At 49.1% G+C, this 23,932-nt stretch overlaps 2 protein-coding genes across 4 annotated transcripts in view; one reads left to right on the forward strand and one right to left on the reverse strand.

Moving 5' to 3' along the window:
- The window catches only part of LOC308464205 (uncharacterized protein), a gene marked incomplete at its 3' end in the record, with an annotated part of 365,536 nt that overhangs the window by 125,703 nt on the left and 215,901 nt on the right, over positions 1 to 23,932 (forward strand). The gene's annotated exons all lie outside the window — the stretch shown is intronic.
- PDLIM2 (PDZ and LIM domain 2) overlaps positions 15,184 to 23,932 on the reverse strand; it is a 53,210-nt gene continuing 44,461 nt past the window's right edge. For all 3 annotated transcript variants that reach the window (XM_080982565.1, XM_080982563.1, XM_080982564.1), the window contains exons 8-10: positions 20,901 to 21,046; positions 19,935 to 20,055; positions 15,184 to 16,115 (exon numbers count right to left, since the gene is read on the reverse strand). In XM_080982565.1, the coding sequence (XP_080838691.1) occupies positions 15,920 to 16,115; positions 19,935 to 20,055; positions 20,901 to 21,046 (463 nt within the window). In that variant the 3' untranslated portion in view covers positions 15,184 to 15,919. The remainder of the gene's footprint in view (positions 16,116 to 19,934; positions 20,056 to 20,900; positions 21,047 to 23,932) is intronic.

The raw sequence follows: 23,932 nt of genomic DNA on the forward strand, positions 1-23,932 counted from the left end.
AATAAGTATGAGCTGCCTTTTATGGGGGAGCAGTACAGAGATAAATAAATACACCAGCACAAAATTGCTAGCAGGATCCTGTTCTCCCTTTGCTTTATTCAGACCATGGCTGATGCTGCTAAAAATACTAAGTTGTAGCCCATGCTGGTTCTACTCAAAATATACCCAGTGGAATAATTTAGTTTTTAGGAATAATTTAGTTTAATTCATTTCAATGGATCTAATCTTAGCAGAACCTGTTGCTTTATGGGAAATCAAAGGATCCTCAAAAGGCTTGGTGAAGGCCAAGCCACAGCTGGGGGTTGGGGGGTTGGGTATGCGTACACAAATGCAGATGGGGGGGGTGTGCCAAACTGGGTCTCTGACCGAGGTGAAATAAAGCCTAGTTTCACTAGGATCAAAGCAACAAAGCCATTTTTGCTAGCGGGGGTTAGCCAGCAGACAGGAGGAGGATGTAGCTAGAGGTGCCTCTCTTCCTCCCTCAGCTTTGATTGCTTTTTAACCAGCAAGCTGAATTGAGGCAAATGCCATTAATCATTTAATTGCTCACAATTTCACTGCAGAGAGATGATCCATTTAAGCACACTATAATTTGACTAAGAGTAAATACAGCCTTTGAGCCAATGTAGGGCTTGCCTTTCGTTGGGGATCCCTCCATGCCACTGTTCCATTTAGGCTGCTGTTTTCCTAAGCTCAGCAAGAGAAATCACAAAAATGAGTGAAATGCAGATCTGTGTGGGCCAAACTCACCCTGGGTGGGGACAGCCTCTTCTTGGGTTCCTTGCAGGATCCTGGCTCCCCGCCCTGAGGCGGAGCCTGACGCAGGGCTTGGAGGACGGTAGAGGGCTCCCCCAGCTGAGGCATCCCCCTTATAATAAGTCAGTCCCTTATCCATCCAGTTCAGTGCTGCCAACAGGGACTGGCAGCAGTTCTCTGGTGACAAAGAGCAGCCTTTCCCATCCCTTCCTGGAGAGGCCAGGGATTGAACCTGGGGCCTTCTGCACCCAAGGCATGCAGCGGCGTAGCTAGCCGCTCAGATGCCCAGTGTCACGCACGCATCCTGCAGCTGGGGGGCAGGGTGAGCCGCCCATGGGGGCGGGGGGGGCACTGCGTGGAGCCTCTTCACTGCCTCCCCTTAGCTATAGGGCAGCTGAGGGAGAGGCGGGGGGCAGACGCAAGCCCCACACTGCCGTTTCAGGCAGCACAGAGCCTGCAGGCACCCAAGCCACCACGTCACTCTCAGGACATGGCACGCTGCAGGCCCCGCGGTAAGTGCCGGCCCCTGCAGTGTGGCGCCCAGTGCCAGGCGCGTTTCTTTACAGTTATTGACTGAACTAAAAAGTTTCGTGAGCCCTCTTTAAAAAAAACCACTCACATTTTTGTCATTTTGTCAAATGCGCCCCCCCCCCCCGTGATGACACCCGGGGCAGCCCACACACCCCTTCCTCTGCCACTGAAGGCATGTGCTTCACCACACAGGGATGGGTCTTTTCTACTTAAGTTCAAGTCTTGGCTAAATGCACTTAATGGCCAGTCTGTCTACACCACTGTGCCCTCCTTCTCCTTAGGGAATAATAACATGTAGCATTTATGCAGCAATTTAAACATGTTAACTTGTTGCAATCCCACCTGGTGCCCTCCAGATGTTGCAGGAGGACCACACCTCTGATCACTAGCCACGTAGGCTTGAGTTGTGGAGGCCACCACAGTGGGTATCTCTGCCTTACAACTGTTACTGGAAAAATCCGAGGACTCCCTTGGACAAAAACAAAGACACCAACCAGGATAACTTGGAGCAAAACAGCAGCCTGTAGGCTTGGCCTTTATTGAACTGTTGCAACAGGGTGTTCCCCTCACTTGCAAGAGAGAGGAAAGACCCAGAAAGATGGTGTGCAAGACCTTATAAAAACTTTTGAAATTCCCATCCTCTAGGTCAAGCCCACCCCCAGAAACATCATGCATACATTACAGAAAGGAGGGGTTGAGGGAGGAGTTGTGGTGGTAACCTGAGTGTCCTGTCACCTGGCTGGTTCCTCCTTTCCCCCTCCCCATGAGTCACTTCCAGGAGACAAAGGGGAGTTGGCAGTTTCCTGCCCCCAGAGGGAAGATCTGATCATTGTCCTTTGTTTCAGTCCATGCTGAATCCACTCCCATATGCAAGTTCTTTGTGATCTTGATGGTCTTCTGTCTAGGACCATCAGGGTTGGCATAGCAACTGGGCAGGGCTCCTGTGGATGTGCTGGGATGGTGAAGGGATTATGGCTGACCAGAACCAAGCCACCCCCCTTTGATAGTCCTTGTCATATGGAGTAAAATAAAAATGGAACAGTGCAAATCCGATGTATGGTTGATTTTTCTATGAATTTATAACAGAAGTGTGGCAGCCTGACTCTGAATTGGTGGTGTTGTCTGGCAGAGGCCAGCCCAAGTTTCAGATCAGTGGTGGGAAACCCCCAGGCCATGGACCAACCTGGGTCCAGTTTGGCTTGCCAAACCATTCCCTCCCCAAACCATGCCACCTGTAATCAGCTGAGGTGGCGGAGTTCAATCCTTCACCAGTACATTTCCTGCAAAGAATCTACTGGGGGGGCAGACCCAGGACCTGTCCACATATTAACGCCAGGTAAGGTGACTCCCTCAGGTGCAGCAGAACTGGATGTAGTTATTTCTCCCTTCCCCCTTTGTTCCAGATGTTGATCTCCACTCACTCCTTCTTCCCTGGAGGGGAGGGGGCACCATTTTGTGCCAAAATGTTTTGGGCCAGCCCTGGGCAGACCCGCCCCAACTTTGACAGGTGAATGGGGCAGCCCACTTATCAGTCACTTGATGATAAATGTCATGGGGGATAAAGGTCTGGCCCACCAGGCCAGAAAATGTTCCCCACCCCTATTTTAGCTAGAAAGAGTTGTTTGTTATTTTTAAACCAGGCTCTTGAATTGGATCCTTAACTACTTAGAAACTTCAGTAGCCCAACAGAGGGAAGAGAGGGAACCCAAGAGAGCTCTTGCAGATGGAAAGGAGGAGCATTTTGGGGAGAGCAAGGAGAGGCAGAGAGACAAATGCTTCATCCCCATAGCGATTGTTTCCTGAAAACCTTTTGGGCCAGTGTCTCCAATGACATGTTTAACCCCATCCTGACTAGCTCTCACCCTCTCTCTTGTCCCCTTGGTTTGGCAACACCAGCATAACTTGTCCTGGAGGGACAGAGCCAGAGGAAGGCAGGGTAGATTTCCATTTCAATGCAGCCAGCGCAAGTTCTTTGCTCAATGGGGGGGGGGGGAGGATTTTCAAAGTCAACTTCTGGGGCTGATGGGAACTGAGCTCCAAAATATCTGGAGGGCGCTAGATTGGCCAAAGCCAACTTGTAAAGGAACCTCTGGAAGAACCTAAGGATGTCCTAACAATAAGAGCAAAAGCTTGGGAATAATCTTTGCACAGTTGCAGTAATAAACAATATGTCCAAGGTACCCTGAAAACAAACTTGAGTTACATAGTCTCTAAGCCAGACATTAGTTTCTCACAAATGGGGAGCAGTCCGTGCATTTTTCTTCTGGAATTGTGGGTGTGGAACCTGATACCTGCAACTCCCGGGAGGGGCTTATTCAGCCTACAATCTCTTCCAGTTGTCACCCTGCAATTAGCATTTAGTAGTGTACTGGGACTCAGGTGGCGCTGTGGTCTAAACCACTGAGCCTCTTGGGCTTGCTGATCGGAAGGTCGACTGTTCGAATCCCCATGACAGGGTGAGCGCCCGTTGCTCAGTCCCAGCTCTTGCCAACCTAGCAGTTCGAAAGCATGCCAGCGCAGGTAGATAAATAGGTATCGCTGTGGCAAGAAGGTAAACGGCATTTCTGTGCACTCTGGCACTCATCACGGTCCTCCATACGCCAGTAGTGGTTTAGTCATGATGGCCACATGACCCGGAAAACTGTCTGTGGACAAATACCGGCTCCCTCAGCCTGAAAGCGAGATGAGCGCCGCAACCCCATAGTGCCTTTGACTGGACTTAACTGTCCAGGGGTCCTTTACCTTTACCTTTATTTTTAGTAGTGTACTGCCATTAAGTGTGACAGTTCCATATGGCTGTCATTATTACTAGCCACTAATTGACTTTTCCTTCTCTGTTAATGATCTAATCCCTTTTTAAAGCCACCTAAGCTCATTGCCACCACAGCTTCTTCTGGCAGTGAGTTCCACAAACAAATTAAGTGATAGTGTTGAAACTGGGCTTTGATCAATATTTCAAATTCTTGTCTCACTTCCCATCTTTCTTCTTCTTCTTCCTTTCCTGCTGCATCCATGTACGCAGTGGCGTAGCGTGGGGGGTGCCAGGGGGGCCGGCCGCACCGGGCGCAACATGGGCGGGGGGCGCACTCGCACTAGCAGCTCTCTGCCCCTACTAAAATCCACGGGTTAGGGAGCCCGCGCTCGCTCGGCTTGGCGAGGAGGTCGCGGAAGGGGGAGAGCGAAGCCTTCTGCCGCGGGCAAAAAAAGGAGAGGAAGCCGGGTGGGCGGGTGGGCGGGCTGGCTGGCGGGGGTCTGGCTGCGCCTGCTGCTGCCGGTGCAGGGCAAGGCAAGCAGAGCGAGGAGGAGAGAGAGGGGAAGGGGGGGGAAGCAGCTAGGAAACGCTGCGGTGTGGAGGAGGAATCAATTAAGGAGAGAAAGCGAAAAGCCTTGGAGAAAGGGAAAAAAGGAAAGAAAAGAGGCAGCTCCAGGAGAGCGCGGGGGAAAGAGAAGCCTCGCTGCTGCTGCTGCTTGGGAGAGTAAATTACTGTACTTGCCTTGCCCCGGGTTAGGGGGCGCAAATTACTTGCCTTGCCCCGGGTGCTGATAACCCACGCTACGCCGCTGCATGTACGTGCTTTGTTTTTTATTGTCAGCCCTTTAAGGAAAGAAAGAGAGGGAGGGAGGGAGGGAGGGAGGGAGGGAGGGAGGGATGACAGACTGCTGATTATTGGCTTGAGCCTGCGGGACAAGGCAGGGTATATATCTACTCCAGGGGTCAGCAACCTTTTTCAGCCTCAGATCTTGTGGGGGGCCGGACTATATATTTTGGGGGGGGGGAACGAATTCCTATGCCCCACAAATAACCCAGAGATGCATTTAAAATAAAAGGACACATTCTATTCATGTAAAAACACGCTGATTCCTGTGGGCTGGATTGAGAAGGCAATTGGGCCACATCTGGCCCACGGGCCTTAGGTTGCCTACCCCTGATCTATTCTAATCAGTGCATTTTTAAAAACTTTCCCATCTGCCACAGATTCATTATGAGACACTATGCCTTAACACCAGTACTTCATCCGTAAAATGAAAGATTACTGACCAACAACACAGCAAATTAATTCTCAAGGAAAAGTTATTTTGAAAATGAAAATTAGCACTCTGTAGCCTTTTTGGCATCTACTGAAGACTTTTCTTTTTCAACAAGCCTTTTAAGTGGAGATCTTTATACCAACCTACATCTGTACAGTGGTACTGTACCTCGGGTTAAGTACTTAATTCGTTCCGGAGGCCTGTACTTAACCTGAAACTGTTCTTAACCAGAAGCACTTTAGCTAATGGGGCCTCCTGCTGCTGTGCCGGAGCACAATTTCTGTTCTCACCCTGAAGCAAAGTTCTTAACCCGAGGTACTATTTCTGGGTTAGCGGAGTCTGTAACCTGAAGCGTATGTAACCCCAGGTACCACTGTACTGGGTTTGATTTCTGTTTTACACATGACAGTGTGTTTATAATTGCTTTTATATATGGAATTATTATTCATTATTTCTATTAAAGTTTTTAATTATGAAATCGCTTTGAGATTTGTATGGAAGTGACTCACAAGGTGCCTTTGACACAGACAGAAAAGTGCAGCCATGAAGCAAAAACAAAGGAACAAGCAAAACTAGCCACAGTTAAAAGCAAAGAAGCAACAGTTTTAAAAGTAGAGATTGGGAGCCCCCTCCCACCTCTGGCTCCAGGTTCTCCTGCCAGTCTCAACCAAGATTTGAAACCAGGGTCTGAGGCTGCTTCATCAGCAGTGCCAACCTGGCCCCATGGCCAAAATTAGTGGGTGCCCGGCCCCTTCGTGGGGAATTTTGTGGGTGCTTGGGCACCCCGGGCCCCAGGGAGTTGGCACCTATGGCCTCCGTAAGAAGGAACCTGATTAGCTGTAGCACAAAAGCAGAAGTGAAGGCAAGCGAAGGGGGTGAGCAGGCAGCTGTCTCATGAAGCCAGACTCCTGGAGAGTAACAGGCATCAGCATGATAACAACACCCATAGCCCTCTCCTTTCAGCAAGAGAAGTTTAAAGGGAGAAGGGAGGTAGGCAGACTGATAAGGAAGATAAAGAGCGCACACACCCCTTCAAAGACGTGCTGGAATTCACTTACTTGCCTTTGCTTGCTAATATAGACAAGCAGGATTCAGCCCTGAGCAGAAGAAGAGGCAGACGCAGGGCAGCGCTTTAGGAAAGGTGGGAAGGGAGCGCTGGAGTCAAAACAAGGAGGTCTCATGCTCAGGTGTTTGGCACAACAAACCTCTGGCTTCAGAGCCCAGAGCCCATCTGAAGCATGGGGTAGTTTTCGTTTCTTTGTCCATCATTTCCTGCTGTTGGAAATGGCCGCTGGTGCTCAGATGTCACAATAAACTGTGACTTATCTTTGGGACGGAGGGGGTCCATGCCTTCCCCTGTTGTGGTGGCCTCCTTACCAATCTGCTTTTGGAAGTGGAGTTGTTCAACAAGTTCACATTAAAGTTATTTATTTACCTTGAAAGGCCCCGGCCTGGTGGAACGCCCTGCCTCATGAGACCAGGGCCCTGCGGGATCTGATTTCTCCATGCAGGGCCTGTAAGACAGAGTTGTTCCGCCTGGCCTTTGGCTTGGAGCCAGTTTGATTCCCTCCCTCTCTTTCTTTCTTTTTCCTTTCCTTCTCCTCCTGCGATAAAGCTACATTTGAATATTTTAATGTTTCAATATTTTAATGTTGTATTTTAATTTTGTTTTTAATTGTAATCATTCAACTTGTTTTTATTATTGCTTGTAAGCCGCTCTGAGCCCGGCCTTGGCTGGGGAGGGCGGGGTATAAATAAATATTATTACTATTATTATTATTATTATTATAAACTTACTGGAACTCTTTGTAGTTGAAGTCTTAGCAATCTAGAGAGGGAGGGTTATTGGTTGGTTTGGCTTTTTTGTTCTTGTTTTTATCATTTATTTTTTGCTTTTATGCTACAGTTTTATGCTGTGAACCACCCTGAGTTCTGTGGGTGAAGGGCAGTATACAAATTTAATAAATAATAATAATTTGCACCAATTTCTGAAGGCCTGCCACTGTGTTCTTGGGTCTGTCTCATTGCCATTACACTTTTGGTTAGAAACCCCTCTCCCCTTGTGTCACATACTGGAATCCGGGAGGCCAGGCGATGATTAAGAAGAGCACATGTAGAAAACCCAGGAGCAAGAATATATCTTTTAGTTTACAGGGCAAATATCTATATGCTGCAGTGTTGTGTGCAATGTTGTGTGCTTGCAGTAGCACACTAGGATGGGGAAAACACAGGTTCAAATCCCCACTCATGGTGCTCGCTGAGTGAGCTGGGGTCAGTTGCTCTCTCTCAGCCTAACCTAAACTGCCTCCTAGGGTTGATGTAGAATAGGGAAGGGCAAGAGATACTTGGACGCGGGTGGCGCTGTGGTCTAAAGCACAGAGCCTAGGGCTTGCCGATCAGAAGGTCAGCGGTTTGAATCCCTACAACAGGGTGAGCTCCCATTCCTCGGTCCCTGCTCCTGCCAACCTAGCAGTTTGAAAGCACATCAAAGTGCAAGTAGATAAATAGGTACCGCTCCGGCGGGAAGGTAAACGCCGTTTCCGTGCACTGCTCTGGTTTGCCAGAAGCGGCTTAGTCATGCTGGCCACATGACCCGGAAGCTGTACGCCGGTCCCTCGGCCAATAAAGCGAGATGAGCGCCGCAACCCCAGAGTCGGCCACGACTGGACCCAGCGGTCAGGGGTCCCTTTACCTTTACCTTGAGATACCTATATGCTGCACTGAGTTCCTTAAAGCGGGGGGGGGGGGGGAGGGACATAAATGAAGAGGCACTGGTGGCAACACCCTGAGATGGTGAGGCTCATTTGACACCAACAAAAACTGAACCCTTAGTGTCATTGGGCTCAGTCGGTTGGAGTATTCTGCCAAGAGGGACTTTCTGTTTTAACCTTTGAACGCCTGCTGAAACTTTTCAATGCTGCCAAGCTTAAGCAGACAATTAGGAAAAGACTTATCTGTAATAACTATCTTTGATTTTAAAATCTGGTTGTTGTTGTTTTTGTAAACCACTTTGGTATTTTTTTATATAAAAATGGATAATGGGGAATGAGTGAGTGAGTGAGTGATTGAATAGTAAAGAGAAGCCCAAGGCCTCAAGGTAAATGGGCAACCAAATAATAACTCCACTGTAAATAGGGTGAGGTTTATGCCTAAAATAGCACATGATTAAAGGGGCTTTCTTTGTCCTCTAAGATCACAGTTCTCTCCCCCATTAACACCTCCCAGAAAAGGACAAGGGGAAGCAGACAGGAGGGGTCTGGGAATCCAGCCAATACAGTGCTATCAGCCCCGAGGGACCATCACCTGCTCCTCAAAAGGTTCTTAAAAGGTCCTTCAGATTATCCAGGTGCAAAGGATGGACTAGGATGCACTACTGAGCCTTAGAAACAAATCCAAACTGAGAAGAGGGCAGGACTCAGAGGGCATTTTTCACCTGCACCAGTTCTCTGGGAAATCACACAGCCCCCAACTGCCCCTGACCTGCTTCTCATTAGTCATACAGGGTTGCTGATGCATGCCAAACTCAAACCTATCAATCACACAAAAGCACCCAACAGGATGGTTAAGGAGGAGGAATCCTTCTCAATTTCACCCACTAAGGTTCTCCTCAAATTATGAACAAAAGCAGTTCCAAGCCATTGCTTCTGGGAATTGTTTTGGCCTTAGGATTGTTAACTGTTGGGACAAGAAGAGTTTTTAAACTTACAGGGAGAGAAAAGTCTGGGCATACCCCTCTCATCTCTCCAGTAAAGTTGTGTTCAGATATCTTCACTCCCCACTTCTCTCCCCTGGGGCAAACCTTTCTATTTGTCTTGCATGTGGCCACTTCTTTCTCTTCAAATATGGACTCTTGTCAGTACTGAGCTTTGGCACTTGCATGGCCCCATCCTGTCTGCCAAAGTCAAAACATGACACCACTTGGACATAGTGGTTGGTGTCAAACTAGGCCCTGAGAGAGCAGGGTTCAATCCCCACTTGGCCACAAAACTCCCCGGCTGACTTTGGGCTGGTAGACACCTCTTAGCCTAATCTACCTCACGGGGTTGTTGTGAAATAGAGAGGCAGTGAACCATGTACATCTCATTGTGCTCCCTTTTTTATTAAAGATTTGGGATATAAATGTGTTCTAACCTAATCTAACTGCAAAGGAACCAGGTACAGATTCTGCTGCCACACAAATCAGCAAGGTGTCCAACCAGATAGATGCAACAACAAATGTTTAAGAAAAAAGAAAAGGGATCTGTTAAAGCAGTTGTGTGCATGCACCTGTGTGTGCCTATATGTGCAGGACCAGCCTTTTAATTAGGCCAAGGGAGGTGACCACCGCAAGCAGCAGTGCCGCTTGCCAATCCTCTTAAACTCCATGGTTGTTTCCCTGCGATGGAGAACACATCTGTATCCGCTACATGTCCTCCCCTGCTGCCCTCAGCTAAAGTGAAGAACACTGACTATCCCATCACCAATCCAGTCAGCTTTCTGTATGAGGAATGAGGAGGGGCTGCCATTTTGTATTTCACCCCCGGCAGCAAAATGTGTTGGGTTGTGTGTGTGACACAATTTGGGAGAGGGACAGAACAAGACTCTGATCCACAGTGATCAGAGGTACAAGCGTTTAGTGTACATTTTTGTTGGTGTGTGAGATGGATTGTAGGGAGTACATCAATAAGAGATCACAAGTTGTAGTGTGAACTGTGTCTCCTTCCTCATGCTTCCATCAGTACCAAAACAGACTCTGTGTGATGAAGGAGCTGGAGAAATCAAAGACTCCATTTGACAGGTAGCCAAGATGCCCCTTGTGCCCCTTCCCCAAACCCAGAACCCCCACCTCCTTACACCCAATACTACAGAGTTCTGGACAGGCCTTAGGAGACCACTAGATATAGGGCTTGACACATGGTTTGGTGTAAACCTTGGCACCATCTGCCACCCTACCACCAGCATGGAGTAGGAGCCCCTGCCTTCACATTGGTGGTAGCAGGTAGGTGCAATTTCAGCAACAGCAGCAAACCCTCTTGCTGGGCCCTGCCACTGTAAGCCGACCCCAATGTCTCTGGCACTCAATGTAGTGCTCTTCCATCCAGCGTGATGTTAGGTTGTGGCCTCAGAGGCATTGTGAGATAAAACGGCAGGCACCAGCCACCATCACCCAAGTACAAGAATGGAGAGGAGCGCATGTTTGCGTGTTGGGTTGGCAGCATGTGTAGGCAGTGGACTCTTCTAAAGGCTTTGGGGGAGGGTTCAGCAATTGCCCCACAGTGTTGACCTTTGACCCTGGGCCTGACTGCAGACAATTGTGTATTGAAGCTACTCCAGATGTGGTCACCTGCCAGAGGCTGAGAGATCCAGAGATATGAAAACCCATTGTGTGGCTGAAAACTATCCTCCTCACCATGCACCTAATCCCAGAAAACAAGAGTTTGGTTACTTAGCAATGAGGGGTATTCCATCCACATTTCTTTGGCACAGCCATAGTGACTTCATTTCCTGACCATATGTTTGGCAGAACACTTAAGAGTAATCAGCCCTTCTCCACCAGGGAACTGTAATTCTACTGCTCTCTCTCTCTCTCTCTCTTACAGGGGACAGGAAATACTCTCAGTTACAATTCCCAGGATTAACAGCAGTGAGATTGACAATTGCATCAGTATCAAACTGATACAGAGGCTGAAAAGTCAAAATGGGGGAGCTCTGGTCCTACAGATATTACTGGACTGCAACTCCCCTTCATCCCTTGACCATCTGGAGGGCTGCAGGTTCCCCATCCCTGGCAAGTGGCGAGAGGCCTTTGCTCCCCTGGGTGAAATTTTCTAGTGAAAGGTCTTGAGTCTCACCTCTCCCTTTGCTTGTGGCATCTGAATGTGGAGAATGTGCAAGCCGCATTCCAGAGCACGCTGGGCTGGCCGTTTCTGTGGTGACTTCATGGCAGGAATGCTGTTCAGAACAGGAAACTGGGCGGCCCCCAGAATGCCTCTCCAAGACTTTGGCACGGGCCTTTGTTTGCACTGCTAAAGAAGGAGCGTTTTTTGTGCTTTTGTGTTTCTGAATGGCGCAACAGCTCCCACCAACCTCTTGGGAAACCCACACCCGTGAAGCATTCCAGGCATGCCGGCAGCCTCATGCTTTTGAGAATGGGGCGAGAAAGGCAGGGCAGGGACATGTCCAGGCCATAGACCCCCCCCCCAGCAGACCAGGGTTGGGGAAGCTGTGATTCTCCAGGTGTGGTTGGACTCCAACGCCCATCAGCCCCAGACACCATGGTCAATAATCAGGGATGAAGGGAGTTGTAGTCCAGCAACAGCTGGGGGCCACAGGACCTTCACCTCCCCTCTAGACCATCACCCCATTTTTCAGCATGAATCCCCATTCCCTAGGATTCAACAGGGAGAGAATAGGACATAAAATATTCTGAAGCCACCAAATTCTCTCGCCACAGATGGCACGACCAGCTCAAGATCTTTGAACTCCCGAGGAATATCCCTTGGACATTCCATTCCTGAAACAGCAACAAAAGGGGGAAAGAGCAATAAGAGACTGTGCTATTCTTGAATGGCCACCACCACATTCTACTCTATGCCCTTGCTCTTCTGGCCTTAGTAGCTATATATTGAGTCAGACTATTGGCCCATCAAGCCAAGTATTGTCTACACTGACTGGCAGTGGCTGTCCAGAATTTCAGCCAGGGGTGTCTCCCAGCCGGATTTGGGAGGTGCCAGGGATCAAACCTGGGCTGTTGCACTTTTCTTCCTAGGAATCCCTTCAAAAACTGGTATTGCTCTCTCCCTGGGAACTAGGGGTGGGGAACTTGGGACTACTGGCTGGCTATGTCCACAGAATGGAAGATGGCAGGATCCCCAAGGATGTGCTCTACAGGGAGCTGGCTTCAGGCACCAAGCCAGTTGGCAGACCAACTCTGCGTGACAAAGATGGCTGCAAACATGACATGAAGGTTGGCAACATCAACCCCGCCATGTGGGAATCCCTTGCAGATGACCACAGTGCCTGGAGAGAGACAGACAGGTAACCAGGGGATGAATGGCTGCTGGGAGGAGTGCAGAGGGAAGAAACATCTGCAGCAGCACAACTGGACACCTTCATCTGCTCCAGCTGCAACAAAATATGTCCCTCCTGCATCGGTCTCCACAGCCGCAGCAGATGCTGCAACTTTCCAACAGTCTGACTTCATCCCCAAAAGTGCACTCCTCAATTGTCTCCCAAGACAGACGAATGGCAACAACAGTAAGTACTGCTGGACTACAACTCTCATTCTCCCTGACCATTGGGCATGCTGACTGCGTAAGATGGGGACTGGAGTTTAATGACATCTGGAGGGCCACATGTTAGTCATCCCTGCAATGAACAGAACCTCTGGAGACAAACAGAGGCAAATGGGGAGAGGAGGTCTTCAGCAGGAAACCAGTTCCAGACTCCCCTCTGGATCCAGGCCTCACATCACTTTTCCTCATAATAGAAGTGAGCACCTTTAAGCACATATATTTAAAAGCATGTTTGTTGTAATGTGAACCTTGGTCCTGAGCATGTGCTGGCAAGTGTCATGTTCCAAGTGGAAGATGCAGCCTCAAGGCTCACCCTGGCCATCCCTAGAGTGCTCTAGTGGATAGATAATGGGGAGCCACCTTCAAACTTTAATGCAACCATGGATTTGCCACAGTTACATGAGGTGTAGCATAGCATTGCCCTGTGGAAGAGCTTTCAGAAAATGGGACAAGCTGACTAGGGAAGGCTGTAGATCCCTGCAACAGGAGGATTTTGAACTCCTGCACATGAAAGTATGACAATGGCTACTGCGCAGTGACACCTTTCCTTACACTGGTAACCACAGGAAATGGCAGGTCTTGTATCCCCATCACAAGCCTGAGATAAAATGGCTAATCTGGTCATCTTTCATTCTGTCGCAGAAGGGAGCAGGGCCACCATATGGCAGGAAAGCAAGCAAGCTTTTTGTGAAACCGGCATAGCAACAAGCCAGCAGCAAGAGGCTGACTGATGTTTGACTCCCTCTTTGGGAAGATCTAGGCGTGACCTTGAAGGAGAAAAGCTTTGTCATAAGGAGGCTGAACAGCCAAGAAGGGGAAGGGGCTGAGTTGAAGCTCAGCATTTTGGGTTGAGCTGAGAGTGAGTTAGTGCCCGCCTGCCTCCTAGGGAGAGAGGAGATGGCGGACTGGGGTATAAATGACTAGAAAGAGGAAATAACTTTTTATAATAGCTGACTCTTGATTTTCTTTTCTTTTCTTTTTTACTATTCATGTCACTTACTAATATGTTAAAAGAACAGAACTTGAAGAACACCCAGGCCTATTTTGTTCAGGTATGCTCTTTACAGAGCATATTCTTACATGAGTAAGGTTTCTATAGCTTTTGGGAATCTGAGTCCTTTGCTTTATTATAAGATCCTCTCAAGTTCTAGCATAAAGGTTTTTCTACCCCCACAGGCAGTATAAGTTCTGCTTTCCCATGTGTCTATACCTAGACCAAATGGCCTGGGTACAAATACGTAACAAGTGAGCCCACATATGAGAAAGGAGATTGCGATATCTCAGGATCTGAACTTATTTGAACCCCCAGTGCAGTCTGAACGCGCCATGTACTGTTAACCAGGCTGAACAGCCCAGCATTTTGCAGACAAAACACACAGGCAGAGAGAGAAGTGGGATGGAATGGGTGGTCCTACTCTAAACAGGTTACAAGGAGACAGCTTCAACTGGCCCTTGTTGTGTCTGCTTCTCTTCAAACCACCTCTAAGCAGATACTAAAGTGCTTAACATTTACTTATGTGCAAGTACCATCTCCTGCATACTCTTTATCCAAGGCACTGCTAGCCAGAAACTAGAGATCTCTAAGTGACTGCGGGGCGGAGGCGGAACTACCTTTGGTTCACTACCCTAGTGGTTGGCTGACTACCTGCACCACATTTAAGAAGGTGGTACAGCCAGCTGTTGGAAGAATGTCCAGTGGCTGTTGGAATCGGAACATGGAATTAGATGGATCCTTTGTATGATTCAGCAAGGCAACACTTAGGATGTTAGGATCATACAGAAAAACCCTTAGGGTATGTACACCTATTTCATTTACATGTTTTGTTTTTGAGGCTGATATAGCTTCCCTGCTATGGCACACTGTCTGCAAGATGCAAGTTGCCATACCTAATACTATTACACCTTTTGCTTGCTAGTGATCAAAAGGGAGACTGGTTGCATGGTCTTTGCTTGTTGAGCGCAAGAATGTGCCAGGTAATCTGTAGTCAATCCGGGTTTTGTTGTGCCTCTATGTTGCCAGTCACTTAACAGCAATTCCTTTAGCTCATGACAATGAGCTAAGACGGCAGTCGTCAGTGGCATAGTGCTCAAGTTGCACACTCCCTGCCCAGAAATAGCTGGGAGAACTATTAAAATGCCACCTCCCACAGCCTCTATCCACTGTATAGGGCATTTTGTATGATGAGGGATTCCCCATAGGCTGCCCTTTCTCCCTCCCGAAATACAGTCGAACCTCGGATTACGTATCGTCCTCCTTACGAATGCTTCAGGTAATGAGCTCCGCTAACCTGGAAGTAGATGCTCCTGGTAGCAAACTTTGCCCTGGGATGTGAGCGGAAGTCATGCGCCGGCAGCGCAGCAGAACCAGGAGGCCCCATTAGCAAAAGCGCACCTCAGGTTAAGAATGGTTTCAGGTTAAGAATGGACCTCCGGAACGAATTAAGTTCGTAAGCAGAGGTACCACTGTAAGAGACTCTTGTCCTGTGTGCAACTGCTGAGGGGAGGGTGACATGCTGTTATAAAACCTTAAAATGGAGCTGCAGAGTGAAAAGAGGCTCCTTTCTACAATCCCCTTCACGCAGGCACAAGCAAGTACATTATACATACAACTTATATATTATATTTCATATAGAGATCTGGCTGATTATTTTATAGAAGCTTTACAGAGAGTCAGTATTCAAAGCTGCATCCATGCCACCCCAGTACCTAGTGCTTCAGTGACACCCCTAATCTTTCCTCTTCCATCTCTACATTGACACAGGAAAGTTGACAGCTGTGGTGAGAAAGAGGCGCTAGAGACCCAGAAGGGAATAACATGGCTTAGTTACCCTGCAAGCAGCAAGAGCCACTTGGGTTTGGCCTCCACTACCCATGGGACAGGGGTGGGCAGGGGCAGCACCACTGCGTTCCATGGGGTGCCCCAAACAGACCCTCTGCAGGCACAGCTTGGCAGAGAGGAAATTTCGGCTATTCCTGCAAATCATCCCTCCGGAAGATGCTTAGTGCCCAACGTGACCAAGCTTGTGCTATGAAGACATTTGCCCTTCTAAGAAATAGGCCAGAAGCTGAAAATGCCATTTCCCTAGAGGGGCTCCCTGCCTGTTCCCTAGATCCCTGAGCCTGTCTGGCTTCCTCTTCCCTGTATGTCTCAGCAGGCAGAATCCTGACTGGCTGGGATTGTGCATGAAGCGAAAGGTCTGATAGGCAATCGAAATAGACCCAGGGACGCCTCTGGAAGTCACACAGACTAGATGTTGGGAAGAAGCCTCCAGGGTGGTGGAAACACCAGCTTCCTTCTTGCTCGTTCTCCTGCATGCCAATGGCGCAGTTTAGGACTGGGAGTAGACGGCTGTGACCGGGCTGCCCCCTGCTGCCCCCTGGTAGCGCTGGCGGGCATGCTTCTCACAGTACATCTCTTCGCCAACCCAGAAGTGGCCCCGCATCTTCAGGTTGAGGCCACAGTCGGTGCAGATGTAGCAGGAGGGGTGGCGGTAGCGGTTCTCTTGGATTCTCACTGCCTGGGTCCTGTAGGAGACACAGCCGAGGGCGCAGTCAGTGAAACATGTCTCAGAGGGGAGTACAGCTATGACTGGCACCTGAGGCAAACTCTGGAATCTAGTGACCCATTAAAATTTAATGTTAGCATGTTTAGAGCAAATTTCTAGCCCTCAGGATTGTGGAGAAAGTATTGAGAGCATGCCGCCGTGCCAGGAGCATGGGTTGTGTCCAGCTACATCCTACTCAAAGTAGGTGCATCAAAATTAATGGCGCTAAGCTAGGTATGTCTTAATTTCAATGGGTCTACTCTGAGTAGGGCTAGCATGGGACACATCCCAGTAGATTTAGTTACTTTTGTTATATTAGCCACAACACAATTTACATATAGACACACAAGCCACAGAGATACTTTTGCATGTGTTATTCTGTGCAAGAGTCTCCACCAACATACATTGCCAAAAAAAGACTGCCGCCTACATATCATCATTTATTATCTTGATTCAGCCCCCTTCCCCTTTAAACAAATGACTAGGGCAAAATCTCTCTCAGCACTGTGTCCATTCCAGGGAGCCTCCAGCATCCTCCCCCTGCTCATGGAGGGCCCATTTGGTTATCCTGGGCAGAATCAGGCAGGTAGGGAGATAGTTTGGTTCATGGAATCAGTAGAAGCTTTCCATTTCCTTGCCTTAGGTACACACAGTGCCACAACCGAGCTTTTTCTGTGTCTCTTTTCAACCCAACAGAACAACACTTTCCTTCTAGCTTCTATGCTGTCCCAAGATGAGAACCAAAGTTTGTTGCACCTTAAAAATGAGTTACACCTTCATTTCTCTCCAGTAGATAAAATTGTAAGGAGTTGCCATACTAGCACTCTTGTGTGCATGTGCAGCCAGCTGTGAGTGACATCTCTCCCTTCCTATTGTTCTCCCCTGTAAGTGTGAAGGGAGGGAACAGCTTGGGTGGGCAGGTGTGTGAGTGAGAGGAAGCCAGCGAGCTCAGGAGAGTCTGAGGGGGTGTGATGATGCACACATGCAGAACTTTGCCTGTGAGGGAACAGCTTTGGTAGGCATGTGGCTGAGAGAGTGGCAGCCTTGAGGGGAGCGTGGGCCCCTGCTGAGGGCATGGCAGACAGCAGCAATGCCTTTCCCTTCATATATGCAAAGGGGCACAAGCGCACGGCTGACTCACCCATGAGGCAAGGTGAGGCAGCTGCTTCAGATGGCAGGAGCCACCGCGACAGCAGATCCATCCTCCAAGGAATGCACTGCTGCTGCGGCAACATCTGTGACGCACTCCTTAGAGGCCAGATCTAACCCCCCCCCCGCAGCCCCCTCTGGGGGAAGAGCAGCCGCTGGGTGAAGAGGAGGCACTGCTGGTCTGCTCCCAACCTTGTTCCAAGTGCAGATCTTTATTCTCTCCTTGTTCCTGATGTAGATCTTCCTTCACCCCTTCCTCTCTGGTGGGGGAACCATTTTGTGGTTTGCCTCAGGTGCCAAAGTGGATTGAGGCAGCCCTGTGTGTGCAAAGGGGGCTGCAGAATAGAAGCTAGAGGGGGGTGCAAGAGAGAAAGATGGAGAGAAGTATTAAGTTGTCTGTACATGTGTGCATGGGTGTGAGAGAAAGGGGGTATGAATGTGTGTCTGTGAGGGAAAGACTTTTTTATGTGTGTGTGGGAGGGAGGGAGGGAGGGAGGGAGGGTGTACCACATCAGGTTCCTTGAGTTGGAGTACCAACTTAGATCAAAGTTAGACCTTAGTACCAAGCGGTATCCCATCTATGGAATGCCCTCCCCTTGGAAGTATGACTGGTGCTGACACTTTTGCCAGGTAAAGACCTACCTGTTTCCCCAAACTTTTGTGGGGTGCAAGTATGTATCTGCCACTGCAATTAAGAGCCACAGGTGGTGCCATTTCAAGGAGGGCATCATTATTGATTTTTTAATAAAAGTGATATGTTTTTGCTTGCTCTTTAATTGTCTTTAGGATTTGCTTTATTATTTACCTGTATTACAACCTGCCCTGGAATTACATGATGAAGGACAAACTATAGATATCTTAACCAAGTAAATAAACCTTTGGAAATGTAATCAAGCACCCTAACTATTTGGCCTCCTCAGCACAATGGATGGAGTGTTTGCTTTGGGTCTGGTTCGGCCACAAAAACTTATTCAGCAACATGGGACCTGCCACTCTCTCTCAGTCCAACCATCTCAGGTGGTTGTTTCAAGGAGAAAATGTGGGGATGTGCTGCCCTGAACTTAGAGGGAGACTGGGGGATACAAATGTAATCAGTAATGAAAAGCAAAGGTAGTAGTACCCATATTTGCCCATATATTTGCATATATAATGGCATATATTTTTGTTACTGAAAAAATTCTATGGCATTTCCACTGCAGTAAACAAAAAATTCCCAGAAGAGTGCTTTCTCTGTGGCAGAGCCTAAATTGTAGAGTTTCCTCTCCACAGAGATGTGTTTTGCTTCAACACTGCATAGCTCCCACTGTATGCTGAAGACACTCCTTTTTACACTGGCCTTAGACACCCAATACATATATTTTAGGATCTACTCTATTCTTCTGATTATAATCTTCTGATTGTAAAATGATTTAACCACTTTCAGTATTGTATTTTTATATTGCTATAATCTACCCTGGGACCAAGGGGACGCGGGTGGCGCTGTGGGTAAAACCTCAGCGCCTAGGACTTGGCGATCGCATGGTCGGCGGTTCGAATCCCCGCGGCGGGGTGCGCTCCTGTCGTTCGGTCCCAGCTCCTGCCCACCTAGCAGTTCGAAAGCACCCTTAAGTGCAAGTAGATAAATAGGTGCCGCTTTATAGCGGGAAGGTAAACGGCGTTCCGTGTGCTGCTCTGGTGCCGGTTCGCCAGAGCAGCTTCGTCACGCTGGCCATGTGACCCGGAAGTGTCTGCGGACAGCGCTGGCTCCCGGCCTCTAGAGTGAGATGAGCGCACAACCCTAGAGTCTGTCAAGACTGGCCCGTACGGGCAGGGGTACCTTTACCTTTACCTTACCCTGGGACCATACAGTGAACAACAGGTAAAAAAAATTCCTCATCATCAATGACATAATAGTGTACACATAAGTAACCCCATACCTTTTTGGCAATTTCCCTACTCTTCAGCCACCAAGTTCATTTCAAATGGCCAGAGTGAACTTTCACAAGGTCTCCTCTGATTCAGCTACATTCCTCACAAGAATACGTTTTGAATGCGTTATAAACACCCAACACCAGATGGTGCCAGAGAGCAAAAAGGAGTTTATATGGATTTTTACATAGGCTTCCCCCCCTTTTGTTGTAACGATATAATTTCTGACTTATTTATAGTGTTTTTAACCTGTGCCCGGGACGCGGGTGGCGCTGTGAGTAAAACCTCAGCGCCTAGGACTTGCCGATCATATGGTCGGCGGTTCGAATCCCCGCGGCGGGGTGAGTTCCTGTCTTTCGGTCCCAGCTCCTGCCCACCTAGCAGTTCGAAAGCACCCCTAAGTGCAAGGAGATAAATAGGGACCGCTTTATAGCGGGAAGGTAAATGGCGTTTCCGTGTGCTGCGCTGGTGCTGGCTCGCCAGAGCAGCTTCGTCACGCTGGCCACGTGACCCGAAGTGTCTCTGGACAGCGCTGGCCCCTGGCCTCTTAAGCGAGATGGGTGCGCAACCCTAGAGTCGGACACAACTGGCCCGTACAGGCAGGGGTACCTTTACCTTTTTAACCTGTGTCTAGATCCACCCCCGCTCTGCTTATGGCCAACAGCCCATCTCTTATCCCTCCAGAACAGCACCAGGCACTCCTTCCACAGCCGCATCCCATCCGAGGGAGAGAAACACTCACGTGATGCTGCTACCACACTTCTCACACACATGCAGCTTCTGGGAGCCGCCTGCCATGGAACTGCTGACTGGCTTCTGTGCGCTGGGAGACAGCGGGCTGGGGAAGTGGGTCACGGAGCCCCCTGCCAAAGCAACCGAGAGGGCACATCAGGATTCAGAAGCCGGCTGTCAACAGATTCTAAATAATGTGCCACCCTGTGTGCATCTCCTCAGAGCATTATTGTGTTTCATGAACCTTCTTTCCAGGAAAGTGTGTATAGGATTGCAGACTTAATCTAATGAAGCAAAATTTCCATCATTCCCACAAACCCCTCAGTATTAATTGCCTTTTAAAAAGTATTAAAGCCAGATACATTGTAAACTAATAAAGCCATAGATAATCTACTAATGGTCAGAAGGAAAATGCAATATTTAATGTTTTCTTTATTTCCCTTCATAAAAGCACCAAAACAGACTCTATCACAAACAATTCATTCACAGAGTGACGGATTAAAGTTTGCCATCAACAAGTGGTGGGCAGAAGGTCCCAAGGTCAGCCCCAGGTCAGGCTGGGAGAAACCTCTGTTTGAGATCCTGGAAAGCCACGTCCAGTCAGTATACATCTACAGCTAGATGGACCAAGAATGTTACTCAGCATAGGCAGGTTTCTAATTTTTAGTTGATTAACCCGCTAATTCAAAGTTGCAGTCCAGTACAGAAAACTTGGGCCACCTGTCTCTTGGTTTTTGCCTTCAACTACAAAATTATTCTCATGGACTCACACACAACCTCAGCATTTACCTGAGCCTCAGATTTAAAAAAACAGAGTTTCAAGCAAACAGTGTAGGACAAGAAGACAGACCAAACCAGAAGCATTAGGAAGTATTTCACACCACATTTTATGGTGGTGGCTGCATTTTGCTTGCTGCTCCCAAGTCTAAAGAAACACAATTTTCCTGCTTTCCTTCCCAGCCACCTCGACCCTCACCTTTTTCATCCAACTCCAGAGCTACTTGGAGCAAGCGGAAGGTGCTGGATTGCCGCGGCAGAGCCCTGGTTTCACGATTTTCTTGCATCATTTTGTAGACCTCCGAGTCCCCTTCCAAATGGCGCATGGCTGGCTCTGTATCCAGACTGGAGAGAGAGAGAGAGAAAAAAAAGAAATGCAGCCAGTCTGTCCTGGGAAGAGGAAAAATACCTCAGGCTTTTTATATCCCAGGAAGACAGGACAAACCAGTCTTCCATCACCAACATAATTCTGCCGAGCTTTCAGGAAGAGGTTGGACCAGGAGAGATCCAGGAAGAGGCACACCTGAACACTGTTTCAGAACAACAGGGGCCTCAGTAGAAGGATGCAGGATTCCAGAGGGTTGAGCAGGCGCAAGGAGAGAAATGGGAGCCTTTTCTTCTTTCTTCTATCCCATTTTGCCACCTGAGGCGAAAAGGGAGGGTGCTGCCCCACCCCCACCCTCACCAATGCCTTGCTTGCTGCCCTCCCAGCCACAGGAGAAGTGAGGAAAAGTGGTGGTAGTGGCAGAATCACAGGATTGTGGAATGGTAGAGCTGGAAGGGACCTCAAGGGTCATCTAGTCCAACCCCTGCAATGCAGAAATGGTGAGATGGAATGTCACATGAACTCTGCAGGGTGTTGCCGGAAGCTGCCGCCGCTTCTCCTAACTTCTCTGGTTGTGGCGGGGGGGTGGGGTGGGTGGTGCCTGCAGGGGCCCCTCGAGATTCCATTGCCCGAGGCAGCTGCCTCAGCCCACCTCCTGGACGCACTGGCCCTGGCTCCAGGTAAGCCAGGACTTCCGAAAACGGAAATGGTCCCTTCACTGACTCAGAGAAGCATCCCAGCCCCTCCTCATTTCGAGTCCTGGCTGTGGAGTTGCCCTGCCAGCCCCTCTCCTAGGACCCCTTCACCACCCTGGTGCCCTCCAGATATTCTGGATCACAATTCCCATCAGCCCCAGCCAGCTCACCAAAGCAGCTCCCCTGTGAGCGAAGGTGTTCTTCTGGCCCCAAGCCCTCTGAAGTCTTCTCAGACAAACATACCTCCGGGAAAGGGAGCAGAGAGCAACAGCAGCAGGAAATGTCCCACCCTGGGAAGGAGGCTTCACCTGCTGTTTCCAGGCAGGTATACTGACCCTCAAGGGCTCAGTGTTTCAGCAGGGACTGAATCCTGCTCCCCCTCACCACCAGGGAGATTTCCTTTCCTGCTTGCCTGTCTCCAGACCTGATCAGGCTCACTCTCCTGAGAGTGCAGGTAGAACACGCCCTGCCTGACACACCTGCCCAGCCTCTAGACTTGTCAGCAGCATCAAATTAACCCTCACCTGCCCAGCCTCACAGAAGGAGAACATAAAAACATAGGGAGAGACTGCTGAGTCAGGCAAGTGGTCCATCTATCTCCAGCATCCTGCTCTCTCGGTGGCCAGCGAGATGCTTGTGGGAAGCCCCCAAGCAGGTTCTGAGCACAAGAACCACCCTCTCCCCTCCTGGATTTCCCAGGAACCGGTATTCTGAAGCCGGGCTGCCTCCAACCATGAAGGCAGAGCTGCTGACAGCCTTATCCTCCACGGAATTGTCTAATCCTCTTTTAAAGCCGTCTAAGTTGGTGGCTGTCGCTGCCTCCGTGGGAGCCTGTGCTGCAAGAAGCACTTTCTTTTATCTGTCCTGAACGTGGATGTCCACACCTTCTAGTCTTATGAGAAAGGAGACAAAAAGTTCTCTCTCCACCTTCTGCAGGCAGCGCACAATGGTATAAGCCTCTGTCATAACTCCTTCTTTCTAAGGCTTTCCCTGAAGGGCAAAGTAGGCCAACGCCCTGCTTCCAGGAAAATGAGAGATAAGCTGTATATACATCACCTGCTTAAAATTCAGCAAGGTCATTCTTTTTCACTGCATTTCAAACCACATTTGCATATTGTGTGTACATTGGCACAGTTTGATGTGTGTGTTAATCTCCCGCTATATGTTCATACCAGTGGGCTGAGATATCTTTACCCTGTAAGCAGTTCTCAATTAAGATCAAAGCAGGTTTGGGGGGGAAACACATCAAAGTGTAGCATTTCACATGAAAGGTCAGGACAGATGTGTCTTGTGGCCAATGTGTGTTTTGGTGGCTTCCCCAACCAGCAGCGGGAAGGGTCTGCATGCAGAGTCAACAGGGGTATATACAAAGCCATCTGCCTCTGGTCTCCACCTAAGGAAATAGCCTGGGAACAATAGTGAGGGTCTGTGGGGGTATTTGTAGAATTCGTACTCTAGGCAGAGAAAGCAGAAACCACCCTAAAGTTCTGAGTTTGCTGCTTGGTGACCCAGGGAGAGACTCTGGCTGTGTTCACACACTTGTTTACTGTGCATTCGCTGCATAATGTGAACACTCCCTAGAACCACATCAAAGTGGTTTGCCTGATTTTTTTTGGGGGGGGGAGCATTTTAGCTCCCCCCCCCCCAAAGTAGGTGATGTGACTTCAGGGAGGTTTGGGACTGAAATGTCTGCCCCAATTCTCAGGTTGCCATTGCAATTTTTTCCAGATGGAGCCTGAGACATTGAGGTGGGGGGCGAGTTCCTGCTCAGAAGAATCCAACTGCTCACCCCACTCCTTTGGCTCAGAGGGTGTTTTATGCGAAGACAACAAAGTCCTTTCTGCCCCTATCCCAGATCTGAGAGCAATTTTATTTTGAGAACCTTTTGCAGGCTGCTTGGAGAACTTCTTGAGGCTACAGAAATAAAAGAAGCAGCAAACAAACAATAAAGCAGGGCGCTTGGTCACCCTACTCTACAGCTGCTTGGTGGTGAAGACAGAGGGATGCGCATTGGCAGTGGCACTGCCCTTGAGCTCTGACCCCCACCCACTCCTGTCTGCCAACACCACAGAAGCCCATAGAAGCAAAGAGCCAATGTGCATAGCTGTCAACCTTTCCCTTTTCTTGTGAGGAATCCTATTCGGAATAAGGGGGGGGGGGAAAGGGAAAATGTTGACGTCTATGCGGCCTGAAAGGCAGGAATCACTCTAC

This window comes from Podarcis pityusensis, assembly GCF_964106645.2.
Source record: "Podarcis pityusensis genome assembly, chromosome: 15".
NCBI lineage: Eukaryota > Metazoa > Chordata > Lepidosauria > Squamata > Lacertidae > Podarcis > Podarcis pityusensis.